The sequence below is a fragment of the Athene noctua genome, chromosome 2 (assembly GCF_965140245.1).
Source record: "Athene noctua chromosome 2, bAthNoc1.hap1.1, whole genome shotgun sequence".
Lineage (NCBI taxonomy): Eukaryota > Metazoa > Chordata > Aves > Strigiformes > Strigidae > Athene > Athene noctua.
Genome location: NC_134038.1, coordinates 123199764 through 123219576, shown reverse-complemented (window position 1 = coordinate 123219576; position 19813 = coordinate 123199764). Strand labels below are relative to the sequence as shown.

The following is a 19813-nucleotide window of genomic DNA, read 5'->3' as shown; positions in this document are numbered from 1 at the left end:
TAAATAGAAGCAAACCACTTGAGTATAAAAAAACCCCACAACTCTCCCCCATTGGAAGTACTGAAGCTCCATCTAGAGGCTTTTCTTCCTCTACTGTCATTTGTAGTATATGTAATATCACCTAGAAATGTGAACAATATTAAATGTCAGAGGCTTCCTTTGTACCTCCTCTTTTGTTATTCATAATGGGTTCTTGCCCTGAACCTTTGCCTGGCAACACTAGCTCCTTCACTGCCATCAAGTGGTAAGAAACCAAAACTGAACTTAAAACTGTAAAATCTCAATAATCAGATTAAACGATCAGTATAGTAAAGAGACAACTATAAATAATGAATACTGAAAATCTGAATGGGTCTTTTCCTTGAAGTTCTGGTATATCTGCTCCAGAGCACTACTAAGCCTCACACAATAAATTCAGCAATGGTTTCAAATCTCTTTTTGTAAGGTTAATTTTTACTTCAAGTTGCACAGAATAAAAATCTACATCCATATTCCCCAACATTATATTCAGAACAAAAAGGCATCACAATAAAAGAATTTTTAAGCAATAATATATGTAACACTTAACACTTCAAAAATATTTAATTTGGCAATTAGGAGGCATTCCATAATATAATAAGAAGGAACAGCACAAACGTCTCCTCAGACTTAGTGTTGCCTATTGGCAGTATCTCAAAAGAAAGGGCAAACCAGCAGCCCATCTCTTTGGCAGCGTCTAATGCAGCAAATATGCAGCTATGTCAGTCTCTTCCTTTGTGCTCCACAGCTGTAATCAACTGTGGACATTTGTTATGTCAGAAGTCTTAATGCTGTACAATCAGAAGTGACCTACAGGGAAACACAACACACCAAAAAAATGGGAGGGTTTGTCTAGATCAAATAAATAGGAAAAAAGCAGAACGGAGCCAGGCTGTGAGATCTTGATTACTTCAATTTCAACCCCTTGAGTGACTTATGGCACAACTACTCCTACAGTCGCCTATCACTCCCACATACAATGCTTCAGATTACAGAAGTGTCACAAGGTCTTCCCCATGACTAGGAATACCTCTAAAATAAATCTCCTAGCATATATACACAGTGAAACTGCATTTACTGCTTCTACATGCTTTTCCATGATCACCATCTTATTTCACTAGACTTTCTCTTCAGCAATCATTCCCACTGGGTATTTTGTCCGTGGAAGAAATTGAAGTACAAAGACTTCTTGGTGTTGTCCTGTTAGACAGAAGAGTGACTAGCACATGCAATGGAACTTAAGAATTCAACTTCTGTTACAGAAATTAAAACAAACAAACAAAACAAAAAAAAAAACCCAAACAAAAAACAGAAAAAGGAATAGTTACCAGATTCAAATGAACTGAAAAAAATAGTATTCTCTATACCAGAGATATTTTATGCCTTATCAGTACTTCACTGCTAAGGAAAGAACTATTGAACTATTTCTATCAAATCCTGTGTCTACCAGTCTGCAGATTAAATCTGTACTGTGTAAACACTGGGTGGCTGCTTACCTACTTCTAACTGAGCAGAACCAGCTCTCTGTTGAAAAGCAGGCTCACACAAAGCAGTCTGCTACAACTTTGCCATTAGGAAAGGAACCTCCAGACAGCCAAACTTTCCAGCTGGAAAAGGTCAGTCTGAAAGATCTGATTTCTGTGTTTGCTTGGCCCTGGAACCCAGCCTGCTCATCCAAAGACACTTCATTTCTAGACCAGCAATTTTCAAACATTGTGAAAAATACTCCTTCAAAATAATAATTTGTATAACACCTACATATTGAGATTACATTAAATATTTGTTCAATGACTGGAGAAAGTCACAAACAATAAATATATCATGAAACTTAGGAAAATTATTTCTTCTGCAACGCTGGGAAAGGAAGAATAGTACTGCCATGCAGAAGTAAAAATGGATCTTCAGAAATTATGTAACAAGAGCCCAAAAACTGAATAGAAAGGGCCTAGAAATTAGTGAATAAGCAAAAAATGTAAAAGGGAATATAACATGCAACCTAAAGCCACATGCAGCTTCAAATTCAAGCCAACACTGCCTGCCTGTTGCTTGGCAATTCAATCTTGAGGTCCAACTGAAAAGCCAAAACCAATTTTAGACAGTCATTTTAGTTACAGAAAGCATAGGGATTAGACAAAGAGGCTGTTCCTGAAGTAATGGAAACGTAAGTTAACCAGGGTGCATACAACCACTTTAGCTCCTGAGCTGAAAGAAAAGACTGAATTTATGATGAGCAGTGAAAGCCGCAGTAAAATCTGATGGCAGCGGGAATACATTTAAAAACAAACCAACCAACTACACAATACAGAGAAAAAGATGACCTCCAAGATTAAGAGTGACAAACAGAAGTAGGAGACATTGGAGACCTAAAAAAAAAAAATCCTTATTTTTTCTTCCCAAACATGATGATTACATGTAGTTCAAGCTGATTTCAGATCTCTCAAAAGGATGTATCAAGTACACCGATGAGAAAAAGCAACCAAAGAAAGGGTGCTTTAAAAGTTACAGATACCCCAGTATAGTATCCCTGATTGATAACTGTAGTTCTTAATAAGGGGACAAAAAGAGAGGAATTGGAAGACAAAGTATAGTATATACTCGAGCAGGACAGAGAGGACTGTCAGACTACTCACTCTTTCAGCTTCTGAAAATTAGAACAGCAAAAAAACCTAGCAGAAGTCCCATGGAAAGTGTCATCAAAGAAGCGAGAATAATCATTAGCTCCAGGGGCTGCGTGGACAATCACCATGAACTGCAAAGCAGAAGGTTCCTAAGATGTATTTACAAAGCCCTAACAATACTCAAGCATCACAGTCAGCTTCAGCAATTCTCCGCTGTGGCCACCAGGGACCCTACATACTGCCCTCATTAAAGAAAACCACTCAGTGCAGTCCCAGCAACAATGCTGTCTTGGTGAAAAATAAAGCTTTAGGCATAGCAAATAACAAGACGACATTTAGGTAACTGTCCCATTCTCCATCACTGTTCTAGGATTAACAGTTTGGAGATGGATTTAGTCTGGGGGGAGAAAGGCCAAAAAAAATATCTCCATGATGCCCAGTGAGATAATGGCTAGTGAAAACTCTAAACCTGTTTCCAGTTATTAATCTAGAAAATGAAGCCCTGGTAGGCAGGTCTAAACAAATCTGTCTAGAGACTAATGAAGAGACCAAAGAGGAAAAAAAAAAACAGCACAGGTCATTCATTTTGAGGATTTCTTTGCATCTTTTCTGGAGAAAGGAAATAATAAAGAACAACTAAAACAAAATACAGCAGAGTCTACAGCAAGCATCTGCTTCCTTCTTTGGGCCACAGGTGTTCATTCTCGTAGTAGCTGGAAGGAAACCTGCCTTTGCCCACATTTGTCAAAATGGGAATATCATTTGGACTCTACAGGAAGGCTATGGCCTAGAAATTGAAGATCAATTCTTCCAAAATGTTGTCTGAACCTGGCTTTGTCAGAAAATGGGGTAGGCTTTCATACTTTATCTAAATAAAACTACCAAGGTCCAACTTAAACAGAATTCAAAGGACAACACAATAAGCAAGATGCAACTTAACATGTCATCAAAAGATCAGCAATTATTCTCTTGAAGACTGACTCCTTTCCTTGGGCTATATTAGCAAGTGCAGTACATTTTCCAGGTTACTGATGCTTGAAATGAAATACAATTTTAGAGCATTTATATCAGAGCACATGCAATAATTATTGCTAAAATCATCAATTTAATATTTATCCTAATGTAACACAGAAGAGCTTGAGCCTGTTAGGCAATCATGAAGAGTGACCATAAGAAACTTCCCTGGAATAACCTGCCATTCCAAACACACACTGGTTCCTCTAGATTCATTCACTTTCCTTCCCCTTGCCAGCATGCTGGATCTCAGCAAAGTGCTAACCCACACTATATCTCCTTTGACTAACTGATAGATTTTACACTAGTGTAACTCACCTATTTCTTCACCTCTTCTAATGATGTTTTTCCTTAACCAAGGCATTACAAGACAGATCCTTGTGAAAACGAGTCCCGTTCTCATGGTGCCTGCTGCCAGTGTGTGAATCTGTTACTACTGAAGTTCAGTAGATCACAGAGCACAAGCATCAGGCTGAGAGTCAAAACAGCATTTTCCAGACTGAACAGTTATCTCAAATACTCTTACCGTAGCCTTGCACAGAAACTAGCAACTTGTATATTACTTCAGTCACACTACTTAAGAACAGCCAAAATAATTATCTTACTAAATTGTCATGTGAATCTGATACTCAGATGAATAATAGAAATGACTGCAATATATGTACTTTCTTAAGGCTTGCAGCCAAACAGTCTGGGACCCCACAAGCAACCCCTTGTGCAAGGTGGGTTTTATGCTAATGGCAAATTCTGCTCTTGTAGCTGGAATGGGAAATACTCTGTATATTTGTCTTAGCTGGACTGCAAAATATTGAATATCTGATCAAGATACAATTCTATCTTGACTGAGAAATCAATTTTAGAAACCAACCTAGTCCAGTACTGTCTTTCCTGGCCGTAGTATCAATCTGATCACGTCTAACCAGCTGTCATGTAAGGCTCTCATATCTCATGACAGCAGACAGGATAACCAATACCCTGATAATAACGGGATACCGTTAATTCAATGACAGTGTCTTTGAGTTAATCTCTTAGAAAAAAGCACAGAAGCTATGGGAATGCATCTTACATGTTCCAGAAGTATAGAAACTCACATTTTACAGCCTCCTGCTTTCTTTAGGTCAGAAATTTAAGAAGATACCATGCCCCTGTTAACAGCTTTCTAAATACCAGAGGGGTTTTCTTAAAAAAAAAAAAAAGAAATAAATTGGTAAAAATCTGAGCTTTGAGGAAGGCAAACACATAGAAAACAAAATTATATCTTAGAAAGAAAATATTGATATCCATATCTATCCATATTCAATATTAAGCAGTGTTTACATTCACAAATACATTTACAAGAGAAGCTGAGATTCTGCAGTGCAAAATGGCAGTCTCTGCAAACACTTTTTTAAAAAAAAGTGTCCCAATTTATTTTCTATATTTCAAATACTACAAAGCTAATGTTCTGTAGTATTGTTTTGTACTGAAATTGTTTTTACTGAAAACTTTAAATCATGGTTTAAAATAGAAAGTGTAATATCAAGTTTAAAGTTCTCTATTGTTAGGATATGATTTTTACTTAAAGTGCATTTCTAACTCTATCCCTTTTATAGGAAGAATGCAGTATTACATAAACATTTTGGATTTAAATATAATCTACTCAAACTTACATTTTCAGAGACTGACAGAATTAAACACTATGGTTTTACCCAAAAATCAAGCTAAAGCAAAAATGTGTGATAAAAATCAGCTGCAGCATTAAGCAGAGTTTAATTACACCCATATATTGCATGACAAACTGGAGCCCACATGAGACAATCCTAGGTCCAACTGTTACGGTAGCTCAAAATAAGTAATATTCACCACCTCTCCTCTGAACTCTACACCCAGTACATTGTACCTACAAAACTAAACTTCCCAGAAAATGCAGTCAATTATTTAAGTCTTTCATTACCCCATCCTTTTTTTCTAGTTACTCTTTCTTTGGGTTCTCAAACTCAATTTCTCAGTGCATCACTTCAGATATGCAGATGTTAGCAAACAGCCAAGTCTACCCTAAATTCACATCTCTTGACATTAGTCAAGGCACATGCACAGCATGTAAGTAACAGGTAGGATTAGACACAAGGTTTAATTACTTTAGATAGTACCTAAAGTATGAGTTTATCAGGTCCCTGAACAATAAACAGATCAACTCTATTTAGCAGAAAAAGAAAACTGATTGTACACTAAAGAACTGTATTAAACCTTTGAAATTCAATACATTTTATTCAATACAACTTTTAGCTTTAATGTTCTCTTGAAGTTCCTGCATTTCAAACAAGTTCCCTGTTGCAAAATTTTTTTCTATCTTTTAAATACTTCTAGAAGTGAGAGCATTTCATAAAACCCTGTCATGTGTTTCTCCTCACAATGTTAGCGTTAGAAAAAAACCATAAAAATTTAAGTTTTCACAGTGATTTATATAACTGAAACAAATCAATACCAAAATCCTCCTTAAACCAACAGGACTAAGCGAAGACATTGCTAGTAAGTGGTACCAACAAAATTAGGATAACTAGAGTAAAATAATCTCAAAATAATCTCATTCCGAAAAAAATAAATACATCACCAGTAAGAACCTTGCTGGAGAATTAATAAATCTACAAAATTACTATGGTATAAAGAACCCTAAGTCAAAAATGGGGGGGTGGGGAAGGGGACAGGACACGCACAACACAAACCAACTCTGCTTCAGTTTTTACTCAAGTAGTAATACAAATCCAAGCCCTCCATTTACCTTCTGAAAAGATAACTACTGTCCAGGACTGAAAGGTTACAGAGGTAATGATAGTTACTAAAGCAAAGTGACCAAAAGCAGATGACATTCCTGAACTCCTTCCAGATATCTCAGTTAAAGATCTGACCTCTGAAGAAAATTTGCTTAATCATACATGTGTAGCAGTTAGCAGAACAGAAGAACTACATAACAACAGCTATTCTTCCTTCCAATGATCAGTAACTACACAGCAACGAGGTGAATTTTGTGCCAGTTCCAGTAGAATTCATGGAATGTATAGCTAAAAAAAAATTAATACATGTTGACTACTTCTTTCTAACTTGTTAATACAGACTTTTGTATTTGTCCAAGCAAAGTAGAATAGCAATTTAAAGAAATAAAGGATTTTGAAAATCAAATAAATGTATTCAGAAACAGGATGCTAGCTACAGACTGCTTGATGATGAAACTATGGAAAGGAATAAAGCCACAGCTGTGCAACTTAATAATTTAATAAATCTTTCCTGTTGGAGATGTTCAAAAGATTCCCACACCAGCACATTCTTTGCAGTAGACAGGTCAAGAGAAGCTAACCCAACTTGAAGTAAATATACAGACATACTATCTGAACAGACAAATTAGATGCTAAGAAGTCACCAGGATCATGGCTTTCACCTGAGATTACTAAATTAAATTTATATACAAAGCTGCAGAGCTGCAGGTGAGAAACCCAGTACTGCAAAAAACTGCCACCAGAGACCTGGCAGGCTGCCAACATGATTCCCATCCACACACAAAAAGAAAAAAAAAATAAACCAGAATTGATCCTGGGAATTACAGACCAGAAAGTCTGTCATCCATCCTTACTGAAGGCAGTAGGTGCTATAAAAATAAAGTCACTGTTGACAGGGATAAATGTGGTCTGTTGGAAAAGATGTTGCATGGCTTCTGCCAAGAGAAACCCTGCCTCACCAACCCACCCAAGTCCTCAAAGTGCATCAGTAAGGATAGAGAGAGAATGTCCAGCAGACACAGCACAGTTCCATTTTGAAAAAGCTTTTGACAACGTTCCACACCAAAGGTTATCAAAGAAACTAACTTGCTACAGGATGGGAGGAAAGTCTTACAAATAGAAAATTAATGAACAGGATACAAAAAACAAGGTTTAATGGCCAGTTTTCAAGGCAGCAAATAGGCAGCTGAAAGGTGTCCTGCTGGGGGACTGGTGCTGGGACTGGCTTTTTTCAGCACTTTCAATGACAATCTGAAGAGTAGAGCATGCAGAGAAATCTCACAGTTCATAGGTGACACTCAGTTTTGGGTAGATACCAGACACTAGCAAGGGAATGCCTAACAAGTGATCTGGCAAAAGAGTTGAGGGGTAAGATTCAGCATATACTGTTGCCTTCAACTAAACCACGCCTAAACAGAGCAGAGCTTGGAGCTGACAAGCCATTAAGCGATCCAAGACACACTGCTCTCCAAGCCCACTGTACAGCACAGGCTGACTGAAAGGCATCACCAGGAATGCACCTTTTAACATGACTGATCAAAAACTGCGGAGGCTGAGGATGGACTGCAAAACATGTCTACGTTCACATGCTCTCCCCGAGCAACACCATTTATTGCCACTGGCTTTATTAAGAAAGAAATGCAAGGGTAATAAATATATAAATAATGAGAAACCAGGGTGGAAACCTGACAGAGCACATTAGCAGCCTTGAAAGCATCCAGTGAGCTTGTGGATGACATGCAGGGGTGGCCTAACTGGAGACCAAGAAGACTAGGGAGTGGAACAGGCCTTCACAGGCACCAGGATCTATTGCCTGAGACAATACTAGACTATTACTAAATATATGCAACCAATACAAGGCAAGCATGTTTAGTATTCTCAATTGTATATAACTTTTTTTTAAAATCACATTATTTCTTAAATGATACATGTTTATCCAAAAAGTAAATCCTCTTCAGAAGCCATACTACATGATAACACTGAGGAAAATACAACAATTTTAAAATAAAACAGAAGGTATCTCCAGTGACCAAAAGAATATCTAACCACACAGTGATCAAAAGAATATCTAACTACACAGAGATAGGTAGTGATTTTCAGCCAATGAATCACAGGGACGTGGCAGAGGAGTAAGCTACTGATCTACTTCAGCTATTGTCCTTAAATCTAAGTTCACTAACCAGCAGTCTGCACCTCTGCTAGAAAATGAAGGTGTCCATAAATCATATCCACTTGTAGGTAAGGAAGGTAAGTGTAATTGTGTGAAAGGCATAAATCATCATGATTGAGGAGATTAAGTCAGTAACACTGATAGGTTATTCTCTATCTGTCCAGCAAAGGATTAGATTTTTTTTTCTTTTTCTCAAAATGAACATAGCTTACTGGTTAAGCACCTAGTATTACTCAACCAGGAAACAAAGACCAAAGATTTACTAAACGGACTACTGGTGCGCTCCAGCATGGGAACTCTGTACTGTGTAACTGAACATGAATGTGAGTTAGTTATACCTGATTTTTAAATATAGTACATAACTTCTGTACAGAAGAGGTTTGTTCTTTCACCACTGTAAGCTGCAAGAGACAAGTGACTGGCTGATTCCCTCAATTTGTATTTCAACTGTTGAAATACTATTCTTAATAGATACAGTCCAACATTCAAAATCGCTATTTTGTTTTGAATGTTTCTGGGTTAGCTTGTAGTGTTGAAAAGCTACTGGAGCAGACAAAGAAATACTCAGTAGAACAGAAACTACAAACCACACAGGTTAGAAATTGACAGAAGAAATACTTTCTAGTCAATGGACAAGTAGACTCAGAGGTTGGAAAACAAGTTTATTTCAAATTTTTAATGACATGTTTGAATTGAGTACGATTTCCTTTCCACTGAGTATGACTTTAAATAATTCCTAATAGGAAATGGGAAGAGGATTCCATATAGGATGAAATTTACAGATTTTTTTTAATCTACTGTAGTAGCCACTGTTAGACACAACACCCAGTAAAGCAATTACTAATGTGATTACAAACTGTCACAAAATTAAACAGCATACAGCCCTTTTACTCTCCCATTAGAGCATTTGTGTCCCATAAAAGAACACTAAAGGAATAACTGACTACGAAATGGTAATTATTAAATATAAAAGCTAGTCTAAATCAGTTTGAAATTTAACAAAACATTAATCAATCAGACTACAGAATCATTTGCAATATTTTCAGAGGTAAGTAAAAACAATTATTGTCCCTTAAAGGAGAAGCCACTCACCCCAAATCAGTGCATTAAGGCTACTTCAGTGAGCTTTCCCATGTCCTCATCAGCACCGAATGATTCCTTCAACAAGCAAAAGCACTTTACTGTTGGAGAAACCAGCATTTCAGAATTACGGCCCATGTGCAAAAGCAAGACTCCCCTAGTTCTTCCTTCTCTCTTTAGTCAAAGATAGATTGCAGAGTGACTCTATTTCAACAGCTCCTATGCATCTTCTGGTTTTCACCCACAAGTCTCCAGATTAACACTGAGAAGAAAGAATTTCAGATGTAGCAGATATGAGGGACTGCTGCTGAATTTTCTTCTCTTATTCCACCGCTCATTTGTTTGACAAAAAGAAGAACGGTCTGTAAGGCCTGCAAGCCAGGTCATTTAAGAAATTTGCACTTGAGCAATCCATCAAATGAGAGTCCAAGTGCTACACAATCCTGCTTTAAAAGTGTTACATTCAAACTGCGTTATTGTTTACGTAACTGTAACATACACCACATGTACAATACATTGTCACATAGGTAAGATTGTTTATAAATCACTTTTATACAGAGCTAGTAACATCCAAACACAGCTGACAAACACACAAGAAGCAAAAGAAACCCAGAAGCCCCAAGTATCCTCATAATTAATTTTAAGCTGCGAGGAAAAAAAAATATATACTACTGTTTAGGAACCCAAAATTGAGAGAAACAAACTTCTAACTGGCACAGCTTACAGCTAAGCAAGCAAAAGCATAAACACTAGCAAACAAATCAAAAGCAAAACTGCAGGTTTACATATGCTACATGAATTTTGTTCACTCACTAGGATGCTGGCAAAACCCAACACATTTCAAATATATATTCATTTCCTCCTTTTATGCATTTTAATATCAGACCTATTCTTATAGATGAAAACCCCTTTGTTACGGCTTATACTCTTTCTTACTGGCTCAGCTGCTCAACAGCACCGCAGGCTCTTTGTTACTGGCTCTACTGAGAACACAAGGAGCACCAACCCAACCAAGGAACATTTTATATGCTGAATTTTCATTTTATTTTTAAAATTTTTTCAAGTACTTAAAGTTAAAATAGCACCGTAGATATCTCCAAATATGTCTGTTAAAGCTATAGTTTTTTTCTAGATCTGATTAGAAAATGCTGTTAATCTTAATTGTAAAATTACTCTAGATGGAGCATAAAAAGCTTATCATTCAACATAATGAAATTAAGGCTGCCTCTAATATGTTGGGTTTGGGTTTTTTTTTTTAACACAGCTTTACAGACAAACACGATGACCACAATCCACAGCAGTCAAGTAGTGAAAAGCCCACTGGGAAGTAATTTACAAAACCGTATGTTAGATGAATTACGTGGCTGGTTTAGATACCAACATAGGCATATACATGAGAACTTCAGCAAAGGAGAATAATTTGAAACAAGCATAAAACATCCAGCCTTGTGTAAGCACCAGAAGCCACCAGCACAGGTGACCTACCATTCCTCACCAAGAAACTTGTCCCTCCCTTCAATGAATAACAGGTCAAACACAGAACTTCTAGGAAGAAAAATAGCCCATTTTTTATTTCTGCAATTTGAAGATCAAGCTATTATGGATACATCCTTAAAGGATCAGTGAAGTGGGAAGTATAGAGAGGAAGAGCTGAAACATTATTGCTGCTACAGACAAAAAAAAATATTCAAGACTGCTTATTTTATCCTTTTCACAGCACTTTGCATACTGTCAGTTCCCTTGGGTTCCCAAACATAGTAGCTTCCTATTGCTATATGTCCTACACAGCAAGAAAGAAGAAAAATATAATCCAAAAGAAATTAAGAAAGTATTATATGAATGGTCAGTAATGTCCATTTACAGTATGTATATATATTTACAGTAAATGTCTTTAAAAGTACTTATAATGGTAGATTCTGAAACACTTGTGTCTTTAAGGAAGGAGCCAACAATGAAAACAAAAAATGCCTGAATTTCCTTGGACAACACCCAAGCAGAAATTTAATAGGAAAAAATACAGAAAACCCACTTTTATGGAAAATACAAGTTTTACAAGTCTAGATGTCTTGATCATTTTTGAATGCACCAACTGTGAACAAAATCATCAGGGAATGTTAGGCATACACGGTATGTGTCAGGGCACTTAGTAAATGGATTACGATATGTATCAGCAGCTTACCTGGAAGTTCAGCAATTAAAAAAAGGCAAAAACAAAAACACACACATGAAAACCCACATCCTGCACCATCCTCAGTTACAAATCTGAGCAGTTATCATAAGTGCTTCTCTATGGTGAATCTTGTGAGCAATTAAACTACTCTATAGCTCAGAACAACTTTGTTCTATAGGATCCAAGTGAGTAATCTCAACAATGACTTCACACAATTTTAATAACTTACTTTTTTTTTATAAAAAGCAGAGCTTCCAGAACTGCTGGAAACCTCATTTCCATGTGTAACTTATAAGTAGCAGACTCAAACAGGAAGTTTAAAACCATGAAGGGATGCAGAATTATGTCTCAATAACATACTGAGAAAAAAATGCACAATTACTGTTATGGAATGAACTGGGGTTACAGCTAAAGCCACTAGAAATAAATCTGGATTTTCTAATGTTATTTTGCTTGAACTAGTGCAATGGAGTCTATTACTGCCTTGATGCTGATAGTATATTCAGAGGCTTTGAGGGGCTTTTTTGACTGCAACTGCCATAACAGGAACCAAATCTTAAAATAAAAAAAAAACAATTTTGAAGAACCCCTCCCTCATCCATCACTTAAAAGAAATGTACAGTTTCTGGAATTACTAAAATCCCTCACTGTCCAACTAAAGGTCTGCTACTACTATCACCTAGTGGTGTATTACAGAAGTTAATTATTGTTTGGAGCATGAAAGTTGAAACATATTTCATCTTTCCAACTAAGAACTCGGTTGTTGCAATTAAAATCTAATTCATTAAAATCTAATGCCTTCCAAAACTACTGGACCTGCTTACTACTATTTCTACTATGTAGGCTGTTCTTGCTGAGGACTTGTCAGCATTCCTTGAATAGATACTGCTCTCCCTCGCATGCCTCTTTTGAACAACTAGAAAACAATCTTGACCATTAGACATGATGTTTAATCTCTAGCCCAGCAACTTTAATTCCTCAAAGATGAATAACTGAGACATCAAGGTGCTACACACCTCCACATCACGGCACAAGACTTTCAAAGGCCACAGTGAATATCCTATTTGTCAAGCAAAGACAAAAGAATCAAAGCAAGAACAGCCTACAGCTCACAGTTTTGATACAATCATCTGAAAAAATTAATGTTGTAACTACACGCATGTGAAGCTCTGTCTCACTAAATCAAATACTTCCAAAGCTGGGAAAACTGAAGCAGTATTACCAACCTAGATTTTCTCTAAAACATTTGCAGATGATACACACTCCACGATTTTAGTAACACTGCACCCACATATGTTAACCTTAAAAAGCACCAGTGAGAAGAGCCTTAAGTGTTAGAAGAGTAACTCAAGTCTTTGGAGTGTGATCCAACTTGTCACCATGTCATGGTTTAAACCCAGCCAGCAGCCAAACACCATGCAGCCGCTCGCTCACCCTCCCCCAACCTGCGGAACAGGAGAAAAAATTGGAGAGGTGAAGGTAAGCAGACTCATAGGTTGAGATAAAAACAATTTAATAATTGAAATAAAATAGAAACAATAATGATGATAATAACAGTAGAAAATACAAATTAGTAACGCACTATGGGATTGCTCACCATCCACCAACCAGTGCCCAGCCTGTTCCTGGCTAGCGATCCCAGAAGCAAGAGAGCCAGCTGCCCAGCCAACCCTCATCTATATACTGAGCATGACGTTATAGGACATGCAATATTCCATTGGCCAGTTCGGGTCTGTTGCTCTGGCTGTGCTCCCTCCCAGCTTCTTGTGCACCTGCACACTGGCAGGACATGAGGAGTTGAAAAGTCCTTGATTTCTTAGCAACAGCTAAAAACATCGGTGTATTATCAACATTTTGCTCATATCAAATCCTATACTGAATCCAAAACACAGCACTATTCTAGCTACTAAGAAGAAAAATTATGTCTATCCCATCTGAAACCAGGACACACTGGGAAGAAGAAACAAACTGCTGAGTTTCTGGATTATCCCTCCTTATTTCACCTTTCTCGTCCTCCTTACATGCACCTTGCCTCCCAGGGAAGACAGAAGACCTGTATGGGTACAGGTAAGCTGTTCTTGCTGAGGACTTAAGAGCATTCTTTGAACAGATACAGCTCTCCCTCATATGCCTCTTCCCAATTGAGGGGACCACTGTGTACTCACAGTTCCCAAAAAGCTCTACAGCAAAAATAGTTTCATCTACTTTTTTTTTTTTTCTGGACAGTGCCAGAACCACAGCAGTGCCAGACAATATAACGTTGACAGCTTCAGACTGTCATTCCTTCTGAAAAATAGGTTACCAAATCTGTATCAAATATTTTTACTTATATAACATGAATTCACAACCTTAGAACTGCACATCATCAGTCAATACACTTGCATAAAACAGACTACACAAAAACCCTATTACTGAGAATTTTCTTAAGTCTCCCATAATGCCTTGTAATACCATAAAAGCCACAGAATTTGTCATGGGGCTCGTTCCTGGTAAGGTTCTTATAGGACAATACCAAGAGGTAAAATTCAGTGTCAGCCATTTACTATAAGCTATAGTCTCAAAGGTACATCTACTTCAATTTTTTAATGCAGATCAGGAGTGCACATATAAAGCAAATTTCCTTATTGTACCCAGCGACTGCATATCATGAAGTGGTCCTGGAGTGGATGAACTGGATTTCGACAGAACTGAACTGTAAAATGTAAAACCACGAGCACAAAGAGCACATCAACACAAATGGGCATTGAGTCTATGCAGCCGGCCTGGAATTAGCTCAACAACAACAACAAAAAAATCCCTGAAATGCAAACATATGGATACCAATTCCTCCGGACCAAACATTGCGTTCTACAGACATAAACCCCATCAGACACTGCTACTTGCCACAGTACACACAGCTCCTCTGTTCCACTGTTTTCGAAATGAGCCTATTAGCCCAGTACATCCAGCTCATCTAGAGGGGTTGTGGCTTCCCACAGCCCAAGAAATCTGACTCCTTGGTTTTCAAGTCTTACACTTCCTTAGAGTTGCTAACATACCAGCATCTCACAGGCTGTAGGACCAAGATCTGCACAAGCAGTTCTGACTTTGTGCTGCAGCATCATCTAGTAAACCTATCATGTAGCAATGACATGGATCCAACACTCTCAGTTCTCTACAGTAAAGTCACATGAATGGATTAGAGCCTGGTTCAAAATAAATCACATGCGCCACAAGGAAAGCATAACCCAACACTGAAGGAAATAATCTCTCTCAACATTTTTGGGGGGTTACATTTATCCACAGTGCTGGCCAGCAAGCCCCACCCACGTGTTAACTCTCCCTCAGGAACCTGAGCTCCCAGGGCCTCCTCTATACCTCAAAGAGCGCCTGGAGAAACTTTCTGTGTTTGCTTTCAAACACTGCACAAGCCTAGCAGAACTTTCAATACAAACCTGTTCCCTTAACCGATTACCAGCAGAAGGAAGCCAAAGCCTTATTCAGAAATTCCTTTGTCCTAACTGATACATAACATAATACTCTGCACCAGCCAATTCTAGTAACACAGCTCATGCATTTTAACACATCTTCACAAACAACATTTCCTAAAGATTTCTTGATCAGATCCCTTGTATCCAACAATCATATCATAAAGTTTCAAAAGACACTCAGAGGCCTGTAGTGCCTTCCTTAGGGCAAAAAGAGTAGAGGAGCAGGTAATTCCCTTGAAAGCCATATAAACAGTTATAATCAAAAGCATATTTTGGCAAGGAGATCCACAGGTTCAACTGATGCCAAGTTGATTCATCCAGAGTGTATCATATTTATGCAGGTATCAGCTACTGAAAGCTGTAAGAGGCAATAAAATTAACTTGATCAGCTTGTTTGTCCACCATACAAGCTTGTAGTTCTCCAGACCTTCCTGGAATTTTTTCAAAAAAGATGACATCAGATTTGCATGTTCTCATTCTCAGGAAACGAGGTCATTTTATTACTGAGTCTGCATAGCCTCTGGTCTAATTCTGCTGCTTCATCTGAATTTTTAGATGAATACTATTTGGTCCTGATCCCCTTGTCAGTTTGAAACTGGCTATATTGAAGTGATTACCGAAATTATTATTACATCTGATATGTCAAGAGTTTATGATTTTATTTTCTTCAGTAACCACTTGGGGGGACATGGAAATATAACCTTTTCTCAAGCCAAAGGTTATCCTATCTCCACATTCTATGAGGTCAAACTTTTTGAGAACAGCAATGTCTTATGAGCCATTTAAATTAATCCCATCACCAATTTAAAAACCACCAAAGAAACTGGAAGGCAGAGCAACTAAGGAATTGTTCAGAACAGCAATAGTAACAATGTAACAGTGCAAAACTACTTATATATGCTATGTTACCATTAGATCTGATTGATTAACAAATAGATAGTGTCCCGGTATAAAAATCAAACATATAATCTAGGTGCTTAGCCCTAACATTTGGGTGTTGGACAAGACAACCTCCAGGTGTCCCTTCCAACCTCAACCACTCTGTGAGCATTTGTAGAATTCTCAGCCAACCCCTCCTTGAAGTCAAACACTAAGGGCAGTTATTCTAACAACCAAGACAGTCACAATCTTGCTACTCTTCTGATGTTCCACTTTCACGACAAAAATGGCTTCCATTAGATCATCCTCTATCTAAGTCACTGATACTGGAAAACACTACAACAGCTTCAAACCTAACATCCGGCCAGTGCTAGATGACCGTTCCCTGACAATGCCAGGAGGCTTCCACAAGGCCCTTGCAAAGACAAAACGCAAAATCCGTACTCCCACAAGCATAGACTAGCAACAAAACAGACAAAAAAATCACTGCTCTCCAATCCCAGGGAAAAATCCACCAGCCAGAGGCTTCATCAAAGCATGCTAGAGAGCTCCAGGACTTCCCACGCCTTCTGCACCTTGTCAGTCAAGGTCAACATCAGCTTCTGACATCCGACAAGCAACCAGTACCACAACTCACCCACCAAAACCTAAGCTGCTTTAATGCCTTAAGGAAGCATTGGAATCATTCCCTATATTTTTTTCAAAACACAAGATGACATGTTTAGAAAAAAATCTGGCAGCCCTGAAAAGCTACTGTTAACAAACATGGTTGAGCATCTGTATCTCAGACGCAGATGTTACATCCTGCATAAGGGAGAAGTACTCCTTCCCCCAGAAGTACATGAAAGAAGGGATTATCAGGACACAATACAAGACGATGTACACCAAGAGGAATATAGAGAGGAAAGCAAGACTTGATGAATGAAAAATTATGTAACAGTCCAAAGGCACTGTCACACACACTGTCCCTCTTGTGCCAAAATGCCAAAACACCTGAGCACAGGGAATAAAACCACTGGCACCAGAACTACAGAAGTTTATTACAGCATTCTGGTCAAAATTATCCCAACTGAAACAACAGTGACATATAAAATAACCAGTAAGTTCCATTAAACAAGTTCTAAAAAATAGTTGAAAACCTGAAGAAACATGTGAACAGACATTGTGGTAAACGGCAACTCTGTGTTAACACATCAAAGGTAAGATATGGCACACCTGAGATTTGCGCACTTTCCTTGACCCTGTTACAAGGCCAGTTACCCTTCTCATACAGTAACTTCAACGGCTGCAGCTACCTAGTGAGTCACTGCAAATAAGAACCCTGCTTGAGTATCTTGTTTGAAGCTTCAGGTATAGGTCAGAGCCGGAGACGCAAGCAGCAGGAACAAAGGATACGGTGTAGAAAAACCTGTAAACCTACACAGAGTCTTGCAATGCTTACAAGTTTCTACTGAAGCCCAACTTCAAAATTTTGTACCCCTATCTATCTAACACTAAAATTGCCTTTGAGAAATTAAAACCTAAATTTTTAGACTCATGAAACTGCAGTATAACAGAATAAACTTTAAGGTTGTCAGGGAAGCCATTCAAATAGTGAGATCACTCACCAGAACACAGAGGTGCTAGGAAACAACAAAATGTCCTTTGGGGACTCTGGGTGAAGTAATAGATTATAAAGAACTGCATCTTTAATTATTGAGGAGAAGAATACTGACTGGAAGAAAGAGACAGAAAGAAGATTGCTAAGCAGCATGAAGAGAGATCGAGCAAGATCACACACACAGAGCAGAGCATCTAGAGATGAGGAAGGCCATCAAGTGAGAGCCAGGACAACTGATACAAGTTGAAGATGCCAACTGACAGCGAAACCAGCAACCACATCTGAAACATACACAAGAAACATGGGCTAAAAGTGTTCAGGAGCGCCTCTCTGGACTACACATCCCTGAAAATTAATCACAGGTGTATAATAAATGCTTTAAGATAATCTTAAGCGTTGCCTAGCAGACAGAGGTGAAAACCATGCACAATAACCAAGACACATGGAAAGTAAACAAATATAACAATCTACAAGCCATTACCATAGCAAAGGGTCACAGTCTACCACACGGGACACGTGAGAGAAAACAGGAGCCACAACACATGGCGATGTACTATCTTAAGATAAGGAACAAGCAGCTATGCAGAATGAGGGGAAAGATGAGACGCAGCCATACCCAGTATATGTATGGGTAGTGGGAGAAGCCCACGAGTTACTTTTACCTAGCTGTAGATGCATTTGAAGAGAGATATTCAGAAGTGCAACAGGCAGTAGGAACACAAAAGGTACAGTGGAGAGGGAGGGTTGATTTATGGTGGTGCCAGAAGGATAAAAAGATAGAGCAGTACTTGAAGGAAGGCAGAGCCCCTGCAGAGGGAAGGAAGGGGCTGGGGAAGGGACCGGAGTCTTGCCCTGAGCCTCGGGGGCCGGGGCACGGCGGAAGCCCGGCCTGCAGCGGCAGAGCGGAGCAGCCGCACGCGTGCCGGGGCTGGAGGCGGATGACAGCGCCAGGCGGGAAGGCAAGGGGCCAGCGGCATGCCCGACGCCCGTGTGCGGTGGAGAGCTGGAGAGCGGCCGGGCGGCGGCAGCGGGCAGCGGGGAGGGGGGGGGGGGGGGGGGGGGGCAGCGGAGCGCGAACCCAGCCAGCCATGTTCGGCGGAGGCCGGGACGGCGGTGACAGGCGAGGCCCGTGCCCGCGGGAAGGGCCCGGGGCAAGGGGCGGCGGGGAAGGCACGCCCGGGGGCCCGCGCCGGGTGGGCGGACGGGCCCTGTCCCTCGCTCACCTGCTGCACCCCCAGGAAGTCGTAGAAGTTCCGCGGCACCTCCTCCACCAGGTCGAAGAGCTCCAGGTCGCCGCTGTCCCAGGCGCGGGCACGAGGCGCCAGCAGCGCCAGCAGCGCCAGGAGCGGCGGCAGCAGCCGGAGGCGCGGCGCGGAGCGCGGGCGGCCCATGACCCTCGCCCCGGCGGCGGCGAGGACGTGGCTGGGGAGGCACCGCTGAGGCCGCGCGCGCCCCGGCGGCGGCGGCTCCGCACTGAGGGGGAAGGCGCCAGGCCCGGCCCCGCCAGCGGCGAGTCCCAGGGAGGGGGGCGGGGGGAGCGCTCCCCGCCTGGCCAATCGCCGCCTCCTCAGGCGGTGACGTCGGCTGCCCCGGCAACGGCTGGCGCTCGCGCAGTGGAGCGGCAGCGGGGGGAAGGGCGGCGCGGGGTGCCGGCGCCCGGCTGGGCGGGCGGGCGCGCGACGGGGCGGCAGCGGCGCGCGGGGCCCCGGTGCGAGCTCTGTCCTCGCGCCCGCCCCGCCCCGCCCCGCCTGCCCGCCCTTCCCCCTCTCCCCCGCAGCCCGCCCGGCGCCGCGCTGCGCCCGCGCCCTGCCGCGGGCTGCCGGGCCCCCCTCCTCGGCCCCCTGCCACCCACCCCGGGCAACCCTCCGAGGGTAGGGCCTGTGTCCCCGCACAGCACGCACACGCTGCCCGCCGCGGCGGTGGGGAGCGGGCCCTGTGTCCGCCCGTCCCCCGCCCCCAGCAGCCTTCCCTCAGCCCGGGAGCGCGGTCCCGAGCGGCGACAGCCGCCGCCCCGGCCCCCGTTACCAGGCGCCTCCTCGGGGGC

The 19813-nt window shown here is 40.8% G+C and overlaps 1 protein-coding gene across 1 annotated transcript in view; it reads right to left on the bottom strand.

The window, feature by feature from the left end:
- DNAJC1 (DnaJ heat shock protein family (Hsp40) member C1) overlaps nt 1–19275 on the bottom strand; it is a 112316-nt gene extending 93041 nt beyond the window's left edge. The window contains exon 1 of the mRNA XM_074900161.1: nt 18993–19275. Within this exon, the coding sequence (XP_074756262.1) occupies nt 18993–19160 (168 nt within the window). The 5' untranslated portion in view covers nt 19161–19275. The remainder of the gene's footprint in view (nt 1–18992) is intronic.
- Between the last annotated feature and the right edge of the window lie 538 nt (nt 19276–19813).